This window comes from Camelina sativa, chromosome 8 (genome assembly GCF_030686135.1).
Source record: "Camelina sativa cultivar CO46 ecotype springtype chromosome 8, ASM3068613v1".
NCBI lineage: Eukaryota > Viridiplantae > Streptophyta > Magnoliopsida > Brassicales > Brassicaceae > Camelina > Camelina sativa.
The window spans coordinates 17,877,203-17,895,329 of NC_141887.1; the positions used below are offsets into that span (position 1 = coordinate 17,877,203).

An 18,127-nucleotide genomic window follows, 5' to 3' on the forward strand; every position below is an offset into this window, starting at 1 on the left:
TGGATCTCGACTTGGTGTAGAAGTGGCTAAGAAAGGCTAACTTGCATCCTTCCCAGTTAGTAATCGATCCAGGAGGTAGAGACTTTAACCATCTATGAGCCTTGTCGGCTAGAGAGAAAGGAAAAAGCTTACACATCAAGTAATCTTCAGGAATTCCATTGGTTTTTGTTTTAGAGCAGATTTCTTCAAAAAGATCAATGTAGTCCATCGGATGTTCAGTAGAAAGGCCGTGTAACTGATTTTGCTTCACCAAGCCAATAATTTTAGGTTTAATCTCGTAATCACGTCGTGGAGGATGAGTGATTCAGATGGCAGCACGATCTTGCACGAATTGGTTAGGAGCATTATAATCGGCTATGGTACGGTTAGGTGCGGCACGTCTTAGAGGGTGCACATAAGCAGATTGTCTTCCGCCAACTTGAGGTAGTGGTGGATTAGCGACGAGAGCAGGCTGGTGAGGAGGAGCATTGAGGTTGTCTCCCACGCCTAAAGGATTAGCATCACGAGGGGTTTGTAGGTTTTCTTGGCCAACTTCAGGGTCGAGTTGCGGATCAGCGGCTACAAGGTTGGGGTTGCCACCTTGTGCGAGAATTGGTTCTCCTTTCTCGTTGAGGGCAGGAGGTATCAGCAGTTGGTCGAGGTTAAGGGGACCTTGGTCCTGGTTCCTTTCTCCGGCCATGAGTTGTTGTTTTTGAAGTTTCCTAATTTCACGTTCTAGTCGATCAATGTCTTGAATTGGAGATACGGTTCCGGAGGGTTGACTCCTAGTCATGCACTACAAAATCTAAAAAAAAAAACTAAAAGGGATAATAGAGGTTATCGAAAAACAAGAAAATTAAAACTAAAATTGAAAAATTTTAAAGAAAAATTTCAAAGTATCTTAGACGAAAGTTCTTATCAAATTCAATGGGCAGCTAGTTACTCCCCGGCAACGGCGCCAAAAAACTTTGATGTGTGTAGAATTTCACTCCAAATCTTTTACCTGAACAGACTACAGAACGACTGAAAGTGCACAGTTAATCAGTGTAGTATTTTAGGATCGATCCCAGAGAGAGTAATAGCTAACACAAATTGAATTAAAAATGAAAGAACTATGGCTAAGACTAAATAAGAGATTAGGGTTTTGTTTTCCTAATAACTATTGCAAATAAATAACATGGTTTAAAAACTGTAAGACTAAGGCGTTGGGCGTTTTGGGAGTCATCTCAGGGTTTTCATGGTTCTAAGCAATATTAAGTGTAATATCTAACAAGTAAATACTAATTTTCGGTCTAGGTTCTTAACTACGAAACACTAATGAACTAACAAGTTATTCTCATAGAATGAAAGTCAAAAGTCTTCACACTCCGTTACTCAACTTTCGCAGGCAACGACGCATGTCAACCAGCTAGTAAAACAAGTTCGATACATTCACCAAACTCTGCAACTCAACTTACGCAGGTTACGACGCGAGGTTTCGGTATAACACTAGTTCGGAGAAGTAGGATAACGCGGTTAGCGCTCCCGTTCTCTAGATCAGCACTTGTTGATCAATCCAAGCACATGCATTAAGATAAAGATGTCCCAAAAGAACTCCAATATAAAACTGAAAATAAGATCTAACAACTTAATTGAAGCGAACCATGAATTCCCCTTGAATCACCCCATAAAACCCAACAAATAAAACTACTCGCTCATGATGCAAAGAAACGACATTGATATTATAAAGTATAAAAACGAATCAAATAACAAAAGGGGTTCAAAGGAAACTTCTCTAGTTGTCACAAAAGTAACTTGATCCCAAAATCAATGATAGTATGAAAGAACTAGAAAGAATAGAAAGAGAGATTGATGGCAGATCTTCAAGCTTCAAGAGAGATGGCGAGCGAGAGAGAGAGCTTCTCTGGTCGTGGCTAGGGCGGCTCCAAAGGCTGTAAAAGATGCACACTCCAAAACCCTAGGTCTTAAGAGTATTTATAGGGTTTTGTTTAGGGTTAGGGTTGTGTAAGGGTAGAAACGTCTTTTCTTCTTAAATGCAGGACAAGGGGCGGCAAAAGAGGCTTCTAGACCGTGAAGGAGGCTTGGACTGGGCCGCAGTGATGGTCGCTGGTCAGGCCTTGAATAGAAGCCCATCGGCTGGTTGGTTCTCTTCACGTCGGTAAATCGGGCATAACTTCCGGATGAATGAATGAATTGACTTGATTCTACTTCGAGGAGAAATATGACTCTTCCAGCTTTCCATAGAAACCAAGCATGATATATTATGAGTTCTGGAGCTCTGCAAAAGTTGTCCGTACTGCAAAGCTCTGAATCTTTCCTAAAACGTGTTTTCCTTGTCTTTTGGTCCAAATTGCTAGAAAACCTATAAAACCTTCTTGAAACCTGAAATACTTGATAATAGACCTTTTATACTAGAAATCTCATCAAACTCTTCCTAAACGCATATGAAAACTATAGCTAATATGAGTAAAATAATGATGTTATCAAATATCAAATATAACATCCCGACTGTTACCTTCTTAATGAGTCCAACGTTTTTTCCTGGCCTATGGGTCCTCTCTTATATGATGGCTGATTTGCTATGTCCGAAAGTGAAACAACCCATCCCATTTTTTTATATTAATTATCTAGTGATCATATACTCACTAACAACAATCAAAAACTATGGATAACATAAACAATACCAATAATCCAATAAATAACCAAATACCAAAGTCTAACAATTCATAATCTAACAAAGTCAAGAAGGAAATAACCATCATCCTGAGCAAGGGGCGAGAGTGGACCAGAGTGTGAACCAAAGTTCTGAAGGTATGAACTTTGAAAAGCAACATTCCAAGGATGAAGAAATCGTACCTAACGCCATAGTTGTGTACGTAGACAAAGAACAAGAAAAGGCTGTAGAGGGTGAAATTGTATCACGTGATGAGAGTGATGAATATATTAAGTCATGACCTGTAGTAGAGCCTTGTAAGTTTATTGACCCATGGAAAGACGGTTTGGGTCTAAGTAAACTTCAAGAATTTCCAAACAAGAAGGCATTGCAAGATGTGGTGAATAGAGCCTTGTTTGCTAATTGTTTTAGTTTTGCAATAGTAAAGTCGGACAAGATTCCTTATGTCCTAAAATGTGCTAAAGAAGGATTTAATTAGAGTTTACGAGCTGGTAGGATTCCAGAGACAGATTTTCTCGATGAGAAGGCACAATAACTCTCGGTGTTCTTGTTTTTGTCTCTGCTCAAGATCTTAATCGTCACCATTATCTCTTAGTGTTTGGTGTTCTTGATGTGGAGAATGATGCTAGTTGGAATTGATTTTTGGAGATGTTGAAAATTGTTGTTGGAGAATCTTTTAAAATAGTGTTTATGATTGACAAAAATTCAAGTCCCATCAAATTCATAGGTAATGTGTATCCCCGAGCTCATCATGGGTACTATATATGGCATTTGTCCCAAAATGTGAAAGGTCATGCTTCTAACGTCAAACAAAGACGTTGTTTCATGGAGATTCATGGAGTGTATTAGGTTTTATACAGTGGATGAGTTCGATGTTGCTTATCCTTCTTTTAAAATAAGATATCCTTCTGCTGCCCATTATCTTGAAGAATCTACCAAGATAGAAAAATGGGCGCGATGTATTTTTCCAGGAGAAAGATACAATCTAGATACAAGCAACTGTATAAAATCGTTAAATGATGTATTTAAAGACGCAAGGAGGTACTCCTTAATACCCATGCTTCATGCTATCCTTAAAAATCTCTAAATGGTTCAATGAACATCTCGAAGACGCCATGTCTGGATCGATTGTAAATAAATTGGTGCATTTAGCAAAGAGTTACTTGCCGATTTATGGTCAGTTGCTGAGAAACTAAAGGTGACGACGCTTAACACTTTCGAACTTGAGTACAATATCATTGACAGTGATAGAAAGCCTTTTGTGGTGAAGTTGTTTACAAGATCCACCAGATCAGCTACACTAGGGTTTCCCGGTCCTTCAATAGCAGCTACTTCCTCGTTCATATTCTCAGATTCCCCTCTTACTCCTCCTCCTCCTCGGGACTGAACATCTTCATTGAACATGTCTTCAAACCTAACATTATATCCTTTATGAATATGATTAACAATATCATATGTATCATCCATGTCATCCTTTTCAGTGATTCTTTGAAGAAGAGACTTTTCGTTATCATCTATAGGTACTAGGATACTATCAATAACCTGTGAAAATAGAAAGAACATAGAAACTCATTCATATGCGAAGGATAACAAGGATAACTAGAATAGTGTTTATAACTAGAAAAACACTAACCTCAGTTGTACCAAGTTCATCATTTATTTTCGAAAGAGGAAACCCTCTCATTTCGTGAAATTTCTCTTGCACATCCATGTACAATTAACGTATGCGTCTGGATAATCGTATATGAATTTAATGCACAACTATAGAATTGCTTCAAATGGTAAAAGCTACACAACAAACATATTGTTAGCTTCAATGATAAGACCAATATCTCATTTATATTTACTTACTTTCAAAGGAATACATAACTCTGCAACCGGCTATACTACACCCTCTGTGACGGTCCTGTTAAAATGATTCATTGTGTGAGCGATTGATAAGAGCATGTAATCAAAGGAATATCTCCCGTAAAGAAACATCTTACAAAAATTTAGATCATTAACCGCATTTTGCAAAAAATCATCAATTTCTGAAGTTTTATCTCATATCTGGCTCTAACAATGCTAGATAAGAAGTGTAGGATAGCCATCTTCAACTTATCTCGAGACCCGTTCTGCTGGTACCATGTCCTTCAATTTTTCCCTCACCTCTTCACAAGTAACCTTAGACATAAAGTACCTATTCACAAAGGTCTTACTTCCAGATTTTAAATAGTCAATTGGATAGGTGCGGCAGTTAAATCTCGATATGAAGGCGTGTTCATTGATACCGTAATGGATGAGAAAACCATTTACAATTAACCAAACTTCCCTTTTCTTTTCAACGAATGTCGTTCGGAGAAGGAGCATCCACATGCCCTTAACCTTGTGGTTTTTGTCTCTTGGCAAGTGCCAAATGTGTTTGAACTGTGGATGGTTCTCAAACCAATTCCTCTCAACATTGGTCAGTGGATGCTTCAACTTATCCATCATTGTCAAAACTTCCTTGATGTGACATCTCGTAGATACCTTAATTTTCTTGTTATACTTTGCCGACAGGAAGTACATTCCCATAGGTTGTAATGATATCGGTTCATCATCAGAATCCTGCAACACACAGTTTTATCAAGTATTACCAACTTATACCCAAACATATAGTTCTACTTATATATACCAATTTTTCCATAAATATAGTTCTACCTAATTATACCAGTTTTTCCAAAACATCTAGTTCTCTCTAGTTATACCATTTTTTCCAAGATATATAGTTCCAGTTTTTCTCAGTTATATACTTGAACCACATTATACTAGTATATACTGAAAAAAAAAAAAAAAAATCTCTAGTTTTACTTACCATTTTGTCGACGGAGTCGCGTGAGTCGGTTTTTGAATTGGCGTCCGTATTTCCTTCTTCTTCGCCATCTCCCTCGCTATCTTCCTTGCTCTCTTCTTCTTCTTTGCTAGTTCCGACCTTCTCATCATCTCCCTCAACATTACCAGTCGGAGGTGGAGACTGAGATTCGACCTCATCTTCTTTTTCACTTCATTCGACTTTGTCCTCACCATCTCCATCACCAACTGGAGGGAGTGACACCTCTCATCTTCGAGCTCCACATCTTCTTCATTTGTTAGTTGTTCCTCTGATCTAACATGTGTGGAGGTGACAGGCTGACAGCCCGATCCGAACCTTGTTTGTTTTGAGTATCTCGGACAAATATTTTTTTTTCTTATGTCTCATTATCTTCACCATAATTGTGAAAAGAAAAGATGATAGAAAAGAAATTTGAGATCGATGTTTTGTTTCGTAACCCTAGTTTTTCATGAACAGAAGGGAGTACACATCGTGAAAAGGAGAGAGTTCTTGCCAAAAAATAAATTCAAGAAAATAGAAATTGGATTGTAAATCCGATTTGGTTTGTGGGTGAAAAAAAACTTATGTCTTTTATGTAATTTTTAAGTTATTTTTAAGGTAAGGGTGTAATTCTCTTTATTTTCTTTTTAAAAATAATTAAAAAAATGATTTTATAATAGAGAGTTTTGAGATTTTCGTATGAATTTTAGGACTTTACATACGTTTTTTCCTTGCATTAGTACAGTAATTTGGTAACCTAAATTGACTTGTCAATGGAGATTTAACTCTTAACTCTGTCATTGTAACATTCTCCCCAGCAATTTAAAAGATAAATAAAGAAATAGAAAAATAAAAGTCCTAAAAAATGTTAAAAGGCAAGGAGGGCCAAACATATCCATCTCTCGCCCACTTTTGCTAATATGTCTCTCTCTCTCATATCCTAACCTTCCAATAAAATTTCAGAATCATCCTCAGTACATCATTTGTATGATTTCGCTATTATCCTTAATAATCATTTAAAAATAAAAGAATAGAGAAACAAAACTAAGATGTTACTCAAACCGGATTTTACCGATCCGAAACAAACCAAACAACTCAATCCCAAAAATAAAACCATATTGTAATGTAGTTTAAATTCACTTATTTTTTTTATACTGTATATCTCAGAAACCAAATGGAAATCTAAATTGAACCAAAAAATATATAAATTAATTTAAAACTATAGTAGTCTTACAAATTGAGGATATCTTTGACCAAAAATAAAATCCAAACCAGAAAAAAATATATAATTTTTCAAATCCAAAAACTCCAATATTAAAAAAAAAAAACAGAAATCCAAATTGAATAATACCTTTTATATTAATATACAGTAATGCTTCCAAAAGAATCCAAGTGCATAAGGAATCAGTTTAATATCTAATATATAAGATTATTATTCTTACTATTATTATATTGAATTATATAGAATATGTTCTAGAGAACTAAAGTATAAAAGGTTCTTCTCTTTTTATTATTTTTTAAACAAAGAAAAAAAGGAGAAAATGTAGGGAAAGGAGTAGAAAACTTGTGAGCACAGTTGATTTTGGTTCAACTGGATAGGGATAATATTTCCGAAGTGGGAAAAAAACAAAAAAAAAAAAAGTAGTGGTGCAAAATTTTCCAAAAAATCTCGTCGTGTGTGAATTGAATCATTATGTTTTAATGTCAATCTTCTTTTCTTCTTCATCTCTCTCTATCAACCTCCAATTTTTTTCTATTTTGCCTCTTGGATAATTTATTATTTATTTTTTGGATTCAAGTGAAAAATTAGTTTAATATGATATAAATATATTTGAAACTGTAACGTAAAGAATAAATAAGAAAAAAACTAGAGAAATAAATGTAAATAACGCATATTGCTTTATTTTCGGGTCATTACTTGAGATGTCTAAAATTAGGAAAAAATATTTTTAGGTGAATAATATTCCCAAGAGTAGTATAGTTGCATTTTGCCAGAGAGGCACTCATAGAGATATTCGTAAAGATAAGCTTTTTTTTTTTTTTTGGCTCATCAAAAAAACATATTTTTTTGTTGTGTTTGTTGTCTTTTCTTCTATCTCGAGAGAGATAAGCCACCAGACCAAAGGGTTTTCAATTTCTGCAAAACTTTGAATAAAAAAGTAATTTTTATCCCTAAAAAGATTTGGTTTTTTTTTTTATATGCTTATTGGCAAAGAAAAGGTTTTAGGTTAGTTTTTTGAGTTGAGAGATGTCTGGTTCTGTTTCTGGTTGTGGTGGTTCTAATGGTAGTGGTGGTGGTTGTAGTATTGTATGGTTTAGAAGAGATCTTAGGGTTGAAGATAATCCAGCTTTAGCTGCAGCAGTAAGAGCTGGTCCTGTGATTGCTGTGTTTGTTTGGGCACCAGAGGAAGAAGGACACTATCATCCAGGTAGGGTTTCTAGGTGGTGGCTCAAGAACAGTTTGGCTCAGCTTGATTCTTCTCTTAGAAGTCTTGGTACTTGTCTCATCACCAAGAGATCTACTGATAGTGTTGCTTCTCTTCTTGAGGTTGTTAAATCCACTGGTGCTTCTCAGATCTTCTTCAACCATTTATATGGTCTGTTCATCTTCTCTCCCCTCCTCTCTCCTCTTCTTTGTTTTTTTTTTTTTTTGGTATCTGATTAAAAAGATAGGATTTTTGTGGTTGGAATCATCTCTATTCTTATGGGTTATGTTTTGTTAGGTGTGATGAAATTGAAAATTGAAAACTTTGATCCACTATAGTATTATTCAGTTTTAAAGTTTTGACTTTTTTTGTGTTTCAGATCCATTATCCTTGGTGCGTGATCACCGTGCTAAAGATGTTTTGACGGCACAAGGCATAGCGGTTCGATCATTCAACGCAGATTTGCTTTACGAGCCATGGGAAGTGACTGATGAATTAGGCCGTCCTTTCTCTATGTTTGATGCGTTTTGGGAAAGATGCCTTAGCATGCCTTATGACCCTGAGTCTCCTCTTCTCCCACCTAAGAAGATCATTTCAGGTTTGTTTCTTGGCTACACAATCTTTCTCTTGTGGCTTCAGCTTCTCCAAATCTGGTTTTTTATTCACTCTGATTTGTATTATTGTTGCAGGGGATGTGTCTAAATGTGTTCCGGATCCATTGGTATTTGAAGATGACTCAGAAAAAGGAAGTAATGCACTTCTGGCTCGAGCTTGGTCTCCGGGATGGAGTAATGCTGATAAAGCTCTCACAACGTTCATAAACGGACCATTGATTGAATACTCTAAGAACCGCAGAAAAGCTGATAGTGCCACAACCTCGTTTCTTTCTCCACACTTACATTTTGGGGAAGTGAGTGTGAGAAAAGTTTTCCATCTGGTTCGGATCAAACAGGTCGCTTGGGCAAACGAAGGAAACGAGGCTGGGGAAGAAAGCGTGAATCTTTTCCTGAAATCTATTGGTCTCAGAGAGTATTCTAGATACATCAGTTTTAACCATCCATACTCACATGAAAGACCACTTCTTGGCCATCTAAAGTTCTTCCCTTGGGCAGTGGATGAGAACTACTTCAAGGCATGGAGACAAGGCCGGACTGGATACCCTTTGGTCGATGCCGGGATGAGAGAGTTATGGGCTACTGGTTGGTTGCACGATCGCATAAGAGTAGTTGTTTCAAGCTTCTTTGTTAAAGTTCTTCAGTTGCCATGGCGATGGGGGATGAAGTATTTCTGGGACACCCTTCTTGATGCTGATTTAGAAAGTGATGCTCTTGGTTGGCAATACATTACTGGTACTCTCCCGGATAGCCGGGAGTTTGATCGCATAGATAACCCTCAGTTTGAAGGGTACAAGTTTGACCCGAATGGTGAATACGTAAGGAGATGGCTTCCAGAACTCTCTAGACTCCCAACAGACTGGATACATCATCCGTGGAACGCACCTGAGTCTGTGCTTCAAGCTGCTGGTATTGAGCTTGGATCAAACTATCCTCTACCAATTGTAGGATTAGATGAAGCAAAAGCACGGCTTCGCGAAGCGCTTTCACAGATGTGGCAACTAGAAGCTGCTTCAAGAGCTGCTATAGAGAATGGATCAGAAGAAGGACTTGGAGATTCTACTGAGGTGGAGGAAGCTCCTATTGAGTTTCCAAGGGACATCACAATGGAAGAGACTGAACCAACCAGAGTCAACCCAATCAGGAGATATGAGGATCAGATGGTTCCAAGTATTACTTCTTCTTTGATCAGACCTGAAGAGGAGGAAGAGTCGTCTTTGAATTTGAGAAATTCAGTAGGAGATAGCAGAGCAGAGGTTCCAAGGAACATGGTTAACACCAACCAAGCTCAGCAGCCAAGAGCAGAACCGGCATCAAACCAAGTCACTGCTATGATTCCAGAATTTAATATCAGACTTGTTGCAGAGAGCACTGAAGACTCAACAGCGGAATCTTCCAGCAGCGGAAGAAGAGAGAGAGACGGAGGCATAGTCCCCGAGTGGTCTCCGGCCTACTCAGAACAGTTCCCTAGTGAAGAAAATGGGATTGGTGGAGGAAGTACCACATCTAGCTACTTGCAGAATCACCATGAAATACTCAACTGGAGACGGCTTTCACAAACCGGGTGTGTAACTTTGCAAGTCTTTACAATACAATTGGAATTTGGCACATTGTTCTAACCAAGTAGTATCAATTTTGCTGTTGTATGTCTGATTTTACAGGTAAAAGGGGCAAATCGAAGTGCAGAAGGAGAGGAACTTGACAAGGGATGTAACTCCGGTTAAACCAGGTTGGACTGTAAACAGAGTATACATTTGGTATGCTTTTAATGTAATGGAGCTGGAGAGAAACTTTGTAGGAGCTTTGTCTGATGTACATTTTTTATTTCTCTGGTTCCCATATTGTTATAATACACTGTATAGTAAGTATGTTGCTTGTGGTATTAGACCAGGTCTCATACTTGTTGGCTTTCAAAGTTTTGGTTATAGTCAAACACATACCAATTCTTAATCTTAAACTCATATATAGTTCGCATTTATGCTAAATGACTTGTTAGTGTATGTGGAACACGTCTACGTGAATATACAACATGAACTATATTATATATCTTAATCCTTATTTATTAAAGGCATCGTCAACTACAAAACCAAAATGGTCTTGAAATTACATGTAAACAATTTAGCAGTAAATGTTTTCTCGTCTCCACCCAGTGGTTTCGGTTATGTGCATTCACCGAATTAATTATTATTAAAGTGAGAAAGCAAGTTTTGATTTTGTCAATCGGGGACTTTTTCATTCTAACTTCCTTTGTTATTCAGTTGTGCCAAACACACATCAGACGTAAAGCAAAAAACTTATAATTTTAAATGTTTATGGATGATAATACATCATAATTCTAATCACACATGAACGATTTTATATTCAATTACATAACTTTTAAGAAATATAAAATGAAGATGTATTTAAGTGATTAAGAATGATAAAATTTATGTAATGAAAGTGAGGGGAGGTACACTCTCAAAACAAATGTTGGAAATATGTAACTGAAATTTCAACTGTGTTTATTTTGGTTATTTAACTTTCCATTCATTTTTGTAATTAAAAAATCATCTATCACCTTCGGAAAGAAAATGGACCCATATATGCGTAGGGTGATTGGTAAGTTTACAAGAATTGAACAAGAAGGGGGTGCTTGAACAAGAAGGGGGTGCCGGAAAGTACTTGGGGCTTCCAGAGTGTTTTAGTGGATCAAAAAGGGAGCTATTGAGTTACATAACTGATCGCTTGAAATCGAGATTAAGCGTTTGGTACGAGAAAACTCTCTCTTTTGGTGGCAAAGAGGTTTTGCTTAAATCGGTGGCAATGGCATTACCGGTATACGCAATGCCATGTTTCGTTTAACAAAACATCAATGTAAGCAGATTACAAGTGCCATGGCTGATTTTTGGTGGAATGAATGTGAGGATAAAAATAAGTTGCATTGGGTGTCTTGGGAGAAGATGTGCAAAGCCAAATCAGATGGAGGTCTTGGTTTTAGAGACATTGGTAACTTCAATCAAGCTATGTTGGCTAAGCAGGCTTGGCGCCTACTGGATACGCCAAATTCTCTTCTGTCCCGAGTCTACAAAGCTCGGTATTATGCGAATACAAACCTCATGGAGGCTAGCCTAGGCTCCAGACCATCATATGCCTGGCGGAGTATTCTCTTTGGGAGAGAATTACTTGAAAGGGGTCTTCTGACATCCATTGGGGATGGGGTCCAGACGAGTGTATGGCTGGATGAATGGGTGTTTGATGAAGTTCCACGAAGACCTTACAACAAAGAAAGAACAGTGTACCTCAACTGTAATGTTTCCTCTCTTATAACGTCACAGGGGAAGTGGAATATGCAGCTTCTAAATGAGTTATTTCCACCGTGTGATGTGATAAGAATCAGGTCTTTTCCTCTAGAACCTTGGTTGCAAGATATACGAATATAGGTGTTCACACAAGATGGTAGCTATTCTGTAAAGAGTGGGAATTGGTTGTTGGCTCAGTCTGCAGAGACATTGGTTCCTGAAACTGCAGCTACAAAAAGATTGAATGAGCTTAAGGAAAAAATATGGGAGTTGAAGACAATGCCTAAGATCAAAATGTTTTTTTTGGAGGGTTTTGTCTGGTGCCTTAGCAGTGGCTGATTGTCTGAGGAAGCATAGACTTAATGTCAATGAGAGATGCCAACTATGTAACAGAGATGGGGAAACAGTGTATCATGTGTTCTTTCAGTGTGCTTCGGCGATGCAGGTGTGGTCTCTGTTTCACATCCCTCTTCTGGCACAAGAATTTTCGAATTCTATTTCTGAAAACATGGAGTATGTGTTTAGCTTAATGCAAAACGGAGGTTTAGCCTTGACTACTCGAAATGCAATTACGTGGTTACTCTGGAGAATTTGGAAGGCACGTAATTATGCTCTTTATGCAGCCAAGGGCTCTGATCCACATATTCTGATTGCTACAGCTCTAGAGGAGTCAGAGGTATGGATTAATAACCAACAGTTGGTTGACAAGACATTGGGGTAGAGAACAGACAGATTCAGGTTGCACTAAAGAGATGGACCAAACCGGGTTTCGGTTCTGTTAAATGCAATATTCATGCTTCTTGGGTTAATGATTCTGCTTTTAGTGGTGGAGCTTGGATATTGCGTAACCATGTTGGTGATGCGCTTTTTCACTCGAGGGATGCATTACGACTGACGGTACACCATATTGTTGCAGATTTGCAATGTGTTTTATGGTGCTTGCAAGGATTACATGACTTGCATGTTGATTTGTGTGAGTTGTGGACGGATTGTGGTGCAGCAGTTTTGGCAGTGGAGAATCCTGCTGAGTGGCGAAAGTATCGCTCGATCATAGTCAAGATTCACAGGGTATTGATGAGTATGGAGAAATTTACGTTCCATCTTTCCACTTCCAAAGCTAATAGTGTGGCTAGAGATATCGCGTGCAGTGTTACTCGAGACGGTAGGTTCACATCGTATTTAGCTCTGGGTGGGCCGGCATAGCTCCATGACCGATTAGAGCTGGATCGTCGAGACTGAGTGCTTTCTTTTGTCTATATCCTTGCTTTTCATTTAAAGTGTATAGTCTTTTGCCTAGTTTTCTTTTGTTAAACGTTATATTTGCCTATTTGAAGACAATCAAAAAATAAAAATGAGGAGAGTTACATTCTATAAATAAATCATCTGATATTAACTGTAATAACCAGATCCATTTTTTTTTGTTCATTAATTAACAATCTCATATTCTCTCTGTCCCATAAAGATTGATGTTTTGGGATATTTTTTTGTCCCACAAAGATTGATGTTTTGTAAATTTCAAGAAGTAATCATTGAAAATATTTAAAATTTTGAGTTGTTATTGGTTTAAAATTAAATAATATCTATTTAGTCAAAGAAAAAAATATATTTAAACTCAGTAATCATTGTTTTTTTTTTAATGTGTAAAAGATTCTAAACATCAATCTTTTAGAGAGAGAGTATTTGTTAAGTAACCTACCGAATTAATGTCATCAAACAAAGCAAAACATCAATAAACTAGCGTAGGCAAACCAGTAATAAATAAGCAAATAACCACCATCATAAACCAAATAACGCAATGTTATAAAAACTAGAGATAAACAATGCATGGTGTATTGGTGTTGTTAGAGATGTCATCTATGAACCGAACAAAAGTTTAGCAACGAAAAAGCAATTGATGAATGCTTTATAAGGATGTTCACATTAGACATATGTACATATGTTGATTACTATCAAAATCGGATTTTCTGCAGTAAGTTGTAGTATAAATGTATAATATTCGCTTATAAATAAGTGAAAGGTGGCTAAATACAGCTATAAAAGTTGTTCGTATTATGTTAGTTTGGTGGAGAAATATCTGACGATAGGACCTTAAAATTGAAGTCGATAGACCTCAAAGAAAAAAGATGCGTTCCTATGAGAAAGCTGATTTAAGTATTAAAAATTTTAAGATCAATCCGGCCGTATTCAACATTTTCTTATTTGATTTTCGAAAGCATTCTTAGTTTCTTACATAAATATATGAGAAATCACATCTTGAATTGAAAACTGATGTATATCATACACATTTTTTGTTTAAAACAATACAGAGAAATAAAATGGCAAGTAGGACTCTTGAAGGACACTAAAACGTGAGATTAATGGCGACCTCCACCACCACCGCTACCGCTTCCGCTGCCGGAACCAGAACCTCCACCAACCCCAACACCTATTCCTATCCCAATCCCAATGCCGACTCCTCCTCCATGACCTCCCCCAAGACCATGTCCTCCTCCACCTCTGGCACCACCGCCAAGTCCTCCTCCGGCACCACCGCCAAGTCCTCCTCCAGCTCCAAAACCACTACCGTGACCGGATCCACCGCCCACACCACCTCCCCCACCGCCAAGTCCTCCACCGCCTCCGCCGGCACCTCCTGCTACTCCACCCCCTACTCCTCCTCCAGCTCCAAATCCACTACCGTGACCGGATCCACCACCCACACCACCTCCGCCACCACCACCTCCTCCACCGCCTCCCCCGGCACCTCCGCCAGCCCCTCCTCCAACCCCTCCTCCGGCTCCAAAACCTCCACCGTGTCCGGATCCTCCCCCAACACCACCACCTCCTCCTCCACCGGCTCCACCCCCGCCACCAACTCCTCCGCCTACACCGCCCCCACCGCCTACACCTCCTCCAGCTCCAAACCCACCACCATGACCAGAACCGCCGCCGATACCTCCGCCTCCACCACCCCCAGCTCCGCCACCACCACCAATTCCTCCACCGGCACCACCGCCAACTCCTCCTCCGGCTCCAAAACCTCCACCGTGTCCGGATCCTCCCCCAACACCACCACCTCCTCCTCCACCGGCTCCACCACCACCACCAACTCCTCCGCCTACACCAGCCCCACCTCCTCCAGCTCCAAACCCACCGCCGTGACCAGAACCGCCGCCAGTACCTCCGCCTCCACCTCCTCCAGCTCCGCCTCCACCACCAATTCCTCCACCGGCACCACCGCCAACTCCTCCTCCGGCTCCAAATCCTCCACCGTGTCCAGAACCACCGCCTAAACCTCCCCCACCACCAAACCCTCTGCCACCACCGCGTCCAAACCGGCCACGTCCACCACACCTCCGGCCCCACCTACAATCATCATCTCTATACCTCGCAGGCCCGACCACAGATCCATCTCCAAGAACACATTCGACACCCAAATTAAGCAAAACCAAAGAAAGAATCAAACAAGTAACACTCTTAAGCCCCATCCCTAGCTAGAGCTTAGAGAATAACCGTGATGTATGTCTTGTGGTTATCTCAGTCACTTGAACTGAACATTCCCTTATATAGTAGATTAATGAAATCTTCAAAGTTATAAGAAATAAGCAAGTGGGATGAAGAAGCCATTAATATGGATCCCCCATGCATGTTACGTTCTACGCGTTTGGGGCCGTTGAGCCATTGGCGGGAAACATTTAATGAAAAATTTCCTTATACTGAGTCAAAATAGATCTACACTTAGTTCAGACTTTTCAGTAGGTTTCGATCTTTCGTTTTACTCATTAATTACTTTCCTTTCTTATCCAAAACTCGTTGATATTTTCATACAAAATCATCACATCCGTATATCACCATCATTCATAACGAGTTTTGCCGATAATTAATTGTTCGAGTCTCTACTTTGACGTTTTTTATATTTTGAAAATTGCTAATGCATGATTCACTATTACCAGTTTATTGGAAATTTTCCAATGTTGACCAATAATAACTTTCGCTTGTAGTCTATATATACGATGTGTTTTTACTTTTTTTTTTTTTTCATGTTTTTCACCCACATTTGCCATACTAGTAAAGGAAGTATTACACCTATGAAGGCTATATGGACAGAGGAACATTAACTTAAGAACAAGTAGTGAAAGTCAACGGTACCGACAATAGTCAACGGTTAAAATGTAGAGAGAAAATAAATTTGGCTCACATGCAATTGTAAGTACATTGTCTAACTATATAAACGTATTTAATGTCGACTTATACCTCCCCAACTAAAACCACCAATTAATATCCACTTCCAATAGTTAATTATATATCAAATTGTATAAATTCATGCATGCTTTGAATAAATCCTTGTGATATTTCACATCTTGAATAATAAAGACAAATATTGGACATGATGGTTTAGTTGCTCAACTTATTATCCGGAAGTTAAAATCATCAAATGCATGTCCGAGTTTTGAGTTCTACTTGTTTGGCTTGGCGCATGTTAGGTTTTCTAGAGATTATAAGGTTCAATCTGGTTCAAATTTCATAGTTTATAAAAATGGATGATAGATTTTCTGAATATCTGACCTATAATAGTCGGGGACAAATTTTTATACCAATCGATATAATATGGAATCATTAGCCCGTGCTCGTGTAAGTTCCAGATGGGCTTTTCGTATATCGTCTATCTGAGTCACCTTGAATAACAAAGACAAATATGGGACATGATCAGTAGAATACATTTTGTATTTGTATAACTTTATTGAATTATTTTATAGTCTTCTAAATCTTAGAATTTTCTACAAATACATACATATGAACATCTACACTATAGATGTAATGATGTTATAATGGACATATGTACACAATTCGGACTGAACACATCCAAACTACATACACAAACAGAAAACACAAATGCATGGTATAAAATGCAATCTAATCAGAACAATGAATACTAGAGAGATTCAAGTTGTGAAAGACGGAAATGGTGATCTTTTACTTGCCTCGAAAAATGAGCGCCTTCCATCTTTTTCTTCGAAGCAATCGGAAAAACGAAATATCGATTGGATCAAACTCGAACCAATCTTGATATATAAAATAAGCCATATCGTTGATTATCTGCTTTGATTCTCATCAATCATCTCGGAACATAAATCAGTTGATATATGTTCACTTCTCCTCCGACCTTTGATCCTGAAGAAGTGTAGTCAACAAAAATGGATTAATCCCAAGCACAAGAAAGATGAATATAAATGGTTGTTGAATGCATTTTGGTGTGGTTGTAAATTATTGAGATGCTACTGAATTTTGAAAATGAAAGTAGAATACTATATAACTCGCATTAATATACTATAGTTTGAAATTTCTGGTATCTTTCGTACATCTATTTAAAATTAATAATAATATTAAACGTAGTTTGTTACATATTTTAAAACAGAAAAATTAATAATAATTTTGGAATACAAAATACAGTTACAAATGGGTATCGTAGTGCAAAAACACATCAAGCCTAAAATGGGTAACTTAGTGCAACTAACAAAATTTTGCGCCAGTAAAAGGTAACAAAACTAGTCAAATAGAAAGAAAAAGAAAGTCAACAAAAAAATTGACGATTAAATATGTTACCCCAAAGAGAAGATTTTTTTCTTTTTCTTTTGGTAAAAATCAAAGAGAAGATTTGTGTCCCCTTTATGTATTTTTGGTCTCTTTATAAGGCTCATGTAACTATGTGAAGACAATCATCTCTCTTGTCTTCCTTTGTAGAAATTGTTCAAATTGTCTTGTCTCTGTGTGTTTAGTGTGAGGTAAAGACAAAACTTTTATTTTCCTCTATATGAGTTATGTCTTATAAAAAAAATCGAATAAATGTTCAATGAGTTTTTCTGCTTTCCATTATAATTTTTTTCGAGCTAGCATTTCATTGCTCTATCAAGATATAATGTGAAATAAATTATCTGATTGCTATATATGTTGCTTGTTTGTATTTGGGATTATTTTGTGTTAGATATATATATAGTTTTCAGATTTTATTTATTATTATTATGACTTGCGATAGATCTCCACCATTAAATTGTAGTTCATGTTGAGAGATCGATGTTGATCTATTTTTTCTTTGTCTAGGAACCACCAGTCAATTTCGAGAATGCCAACTCGAAGTGCTGCACATAAGTATCTCAAGACTGTGAAGAAAGAATTTCAAGATAACCCTTGAAAATATAATACATTTCTTAAGGTTTTGAAAGACTTCAAAGCTGGAAGGTATTTTTTTTCTTCTTAATAGTAACTTAGTTAAAATTTATGGAAAATTGAATTGATGAGAAATTCATGGCAGAATCGGTACTAATGCTTTCATTACAAGAGTTAAAGAT

General features: G+C 37.8%; 4 protein-coding genes across 5 annotated transcripts; 2 read left to right on the forward strand and 2 right to left on the reverse strand.

The window, feature by feature from the left end:
• Nucleotides 1–3,594: 3,594 nt before the first annotated feature.
• LOC104709550 (uncharacterized) lies at nt 3,595–6,092 on the reverse strand. Of its 2 annotated transcripts, none has more exons than XM_019229145.2 (5): nt 5,487–6,092; nt 4,639–5,239; nt 4,505–4,559; nt 4,287–4,383; nt 3,595–4,195 (listed from the first exon to the last, which is right to left on the reverse strand). In XM_019229145.2, exons 4-5 carry the CDS (start codon nt 4,362–4,364, stop codon nt 3,746–3,748), a joined length of 528 nt encoding a protein of 175 aa, XP_019084690.1. In that variant the 5' UTR covers nt 4,365–4,383; nt 4,505–4,559; nt 4,639–5,239; nt 5,487–6,092; the 3' UTR covers nt 3,595–3,745. The 2 variants fall into 2 exon arrangements, with proteins under 2 accessions (XP_019084690.1, XP_019084689.1); XM_019229144.2 differs by having other exon boundaries at nt 4,287–4,441; nt 5,487–6,049.
• A 1,381-nt stretch (nt 6,093–7,473) lies between these two features.
• LOC104707204 (cryptochrome-1) lies at nt 7,474–9,927 on the forward strand. The gene is given in 4 exon segments (XM_010423504.3): nt 7,474–8,080; nt 8,289–8,507; nt 8,599–9,677; nt 9,680–9,927. Coding segments are annotated over 4 exon segments (1,689 nt in total). The 5' UTR covers nt 7,474–7,731; the 3' UTR covers nt 9,722–9,927.
• Nucleotides 9,928–11,396: 1,469 nt separating this feature from the next.
• On the forward strand, nt 11,397–13,004 carry LOC147940109 (uncharacterized). The gene is made up of 4 exons (XM_087461153.1): nt 11,397–11,885; nt 11,943–12,097; nt 12,195–12,477; nt 12,534–13,004. The coding sequence occupies exons 1-4, from the start codon at nt 11,397–11,399 to the stop codon at nt 13,002–13,004; spliced, it is 1,398 nt and encodes a 465-aa protein (XP_087317279.1).
• A 978-nt stretch (nt 13,005–13,982) lies between these two features.
• LOC104709551 (uncharacterized) lies at nt 13,983–15,502 on the reverse strand. The gene has a single exon (XM_087463254.1). The coding sequence runs from the start codon at nt 15,266–15,268 to the stop codon at nt 14,156–14,158; it is 1,113 nt and encodes a 370-aa protein (XP_087319380.1). The 5' UTR covers nt 15,269–15,502; the 3' UTR covers nt 13,983–14,155.
• Between the last annotated feature and the right edge of the window lie 2,625 nt (nt 15,503–18,127).

Bases quoted from the DNA above. Each gene is read 5' to 3' on its own strand.
- LOC104709551 (XM_087463254.1), bottom strand. From the start codon at position 15,268: ATGGGGCTTAAGAGTGTTACTTGTTTGATTCTTTCTTTGGTTTTGCTT.
- LOC104709550 (XM_019229145.2), bottom strand. From the start codon at position 4,364: ATGGATGTGCAAGAGAAATTTCACGAAATGAGAGGGTTTCCTCTTTCG. The intron at 4,196-4,286 runs GTTAGTGTTTTT...CTATTTTCACAG, and splicing joins ATGAACTTGGTACAACTGAG to GTTATTGATAGTATCCTAGT.
- LOC147940109 (XM_087461153.1), top strand. From the start codon at position 11,397: ATGGCTGATTTTTGGTGGAATGAATGTGAGGATAAAAATAAGTTGCAT. The intron at 11,886-11,942 runs GTGATAAGAATC...ATACGAATATAG, and splicing joins AGTTATTTCCACCGTGTGAT to GTGTTCACACAAGATGGTAG. The intron at 12,478-12,533 runs GTATGGATTAAT...GAGAACAGACAG, and splicing joins CAGCTCTAGAGGAGTCAGAG to ATTCAGGTTGCACTAAAGAG.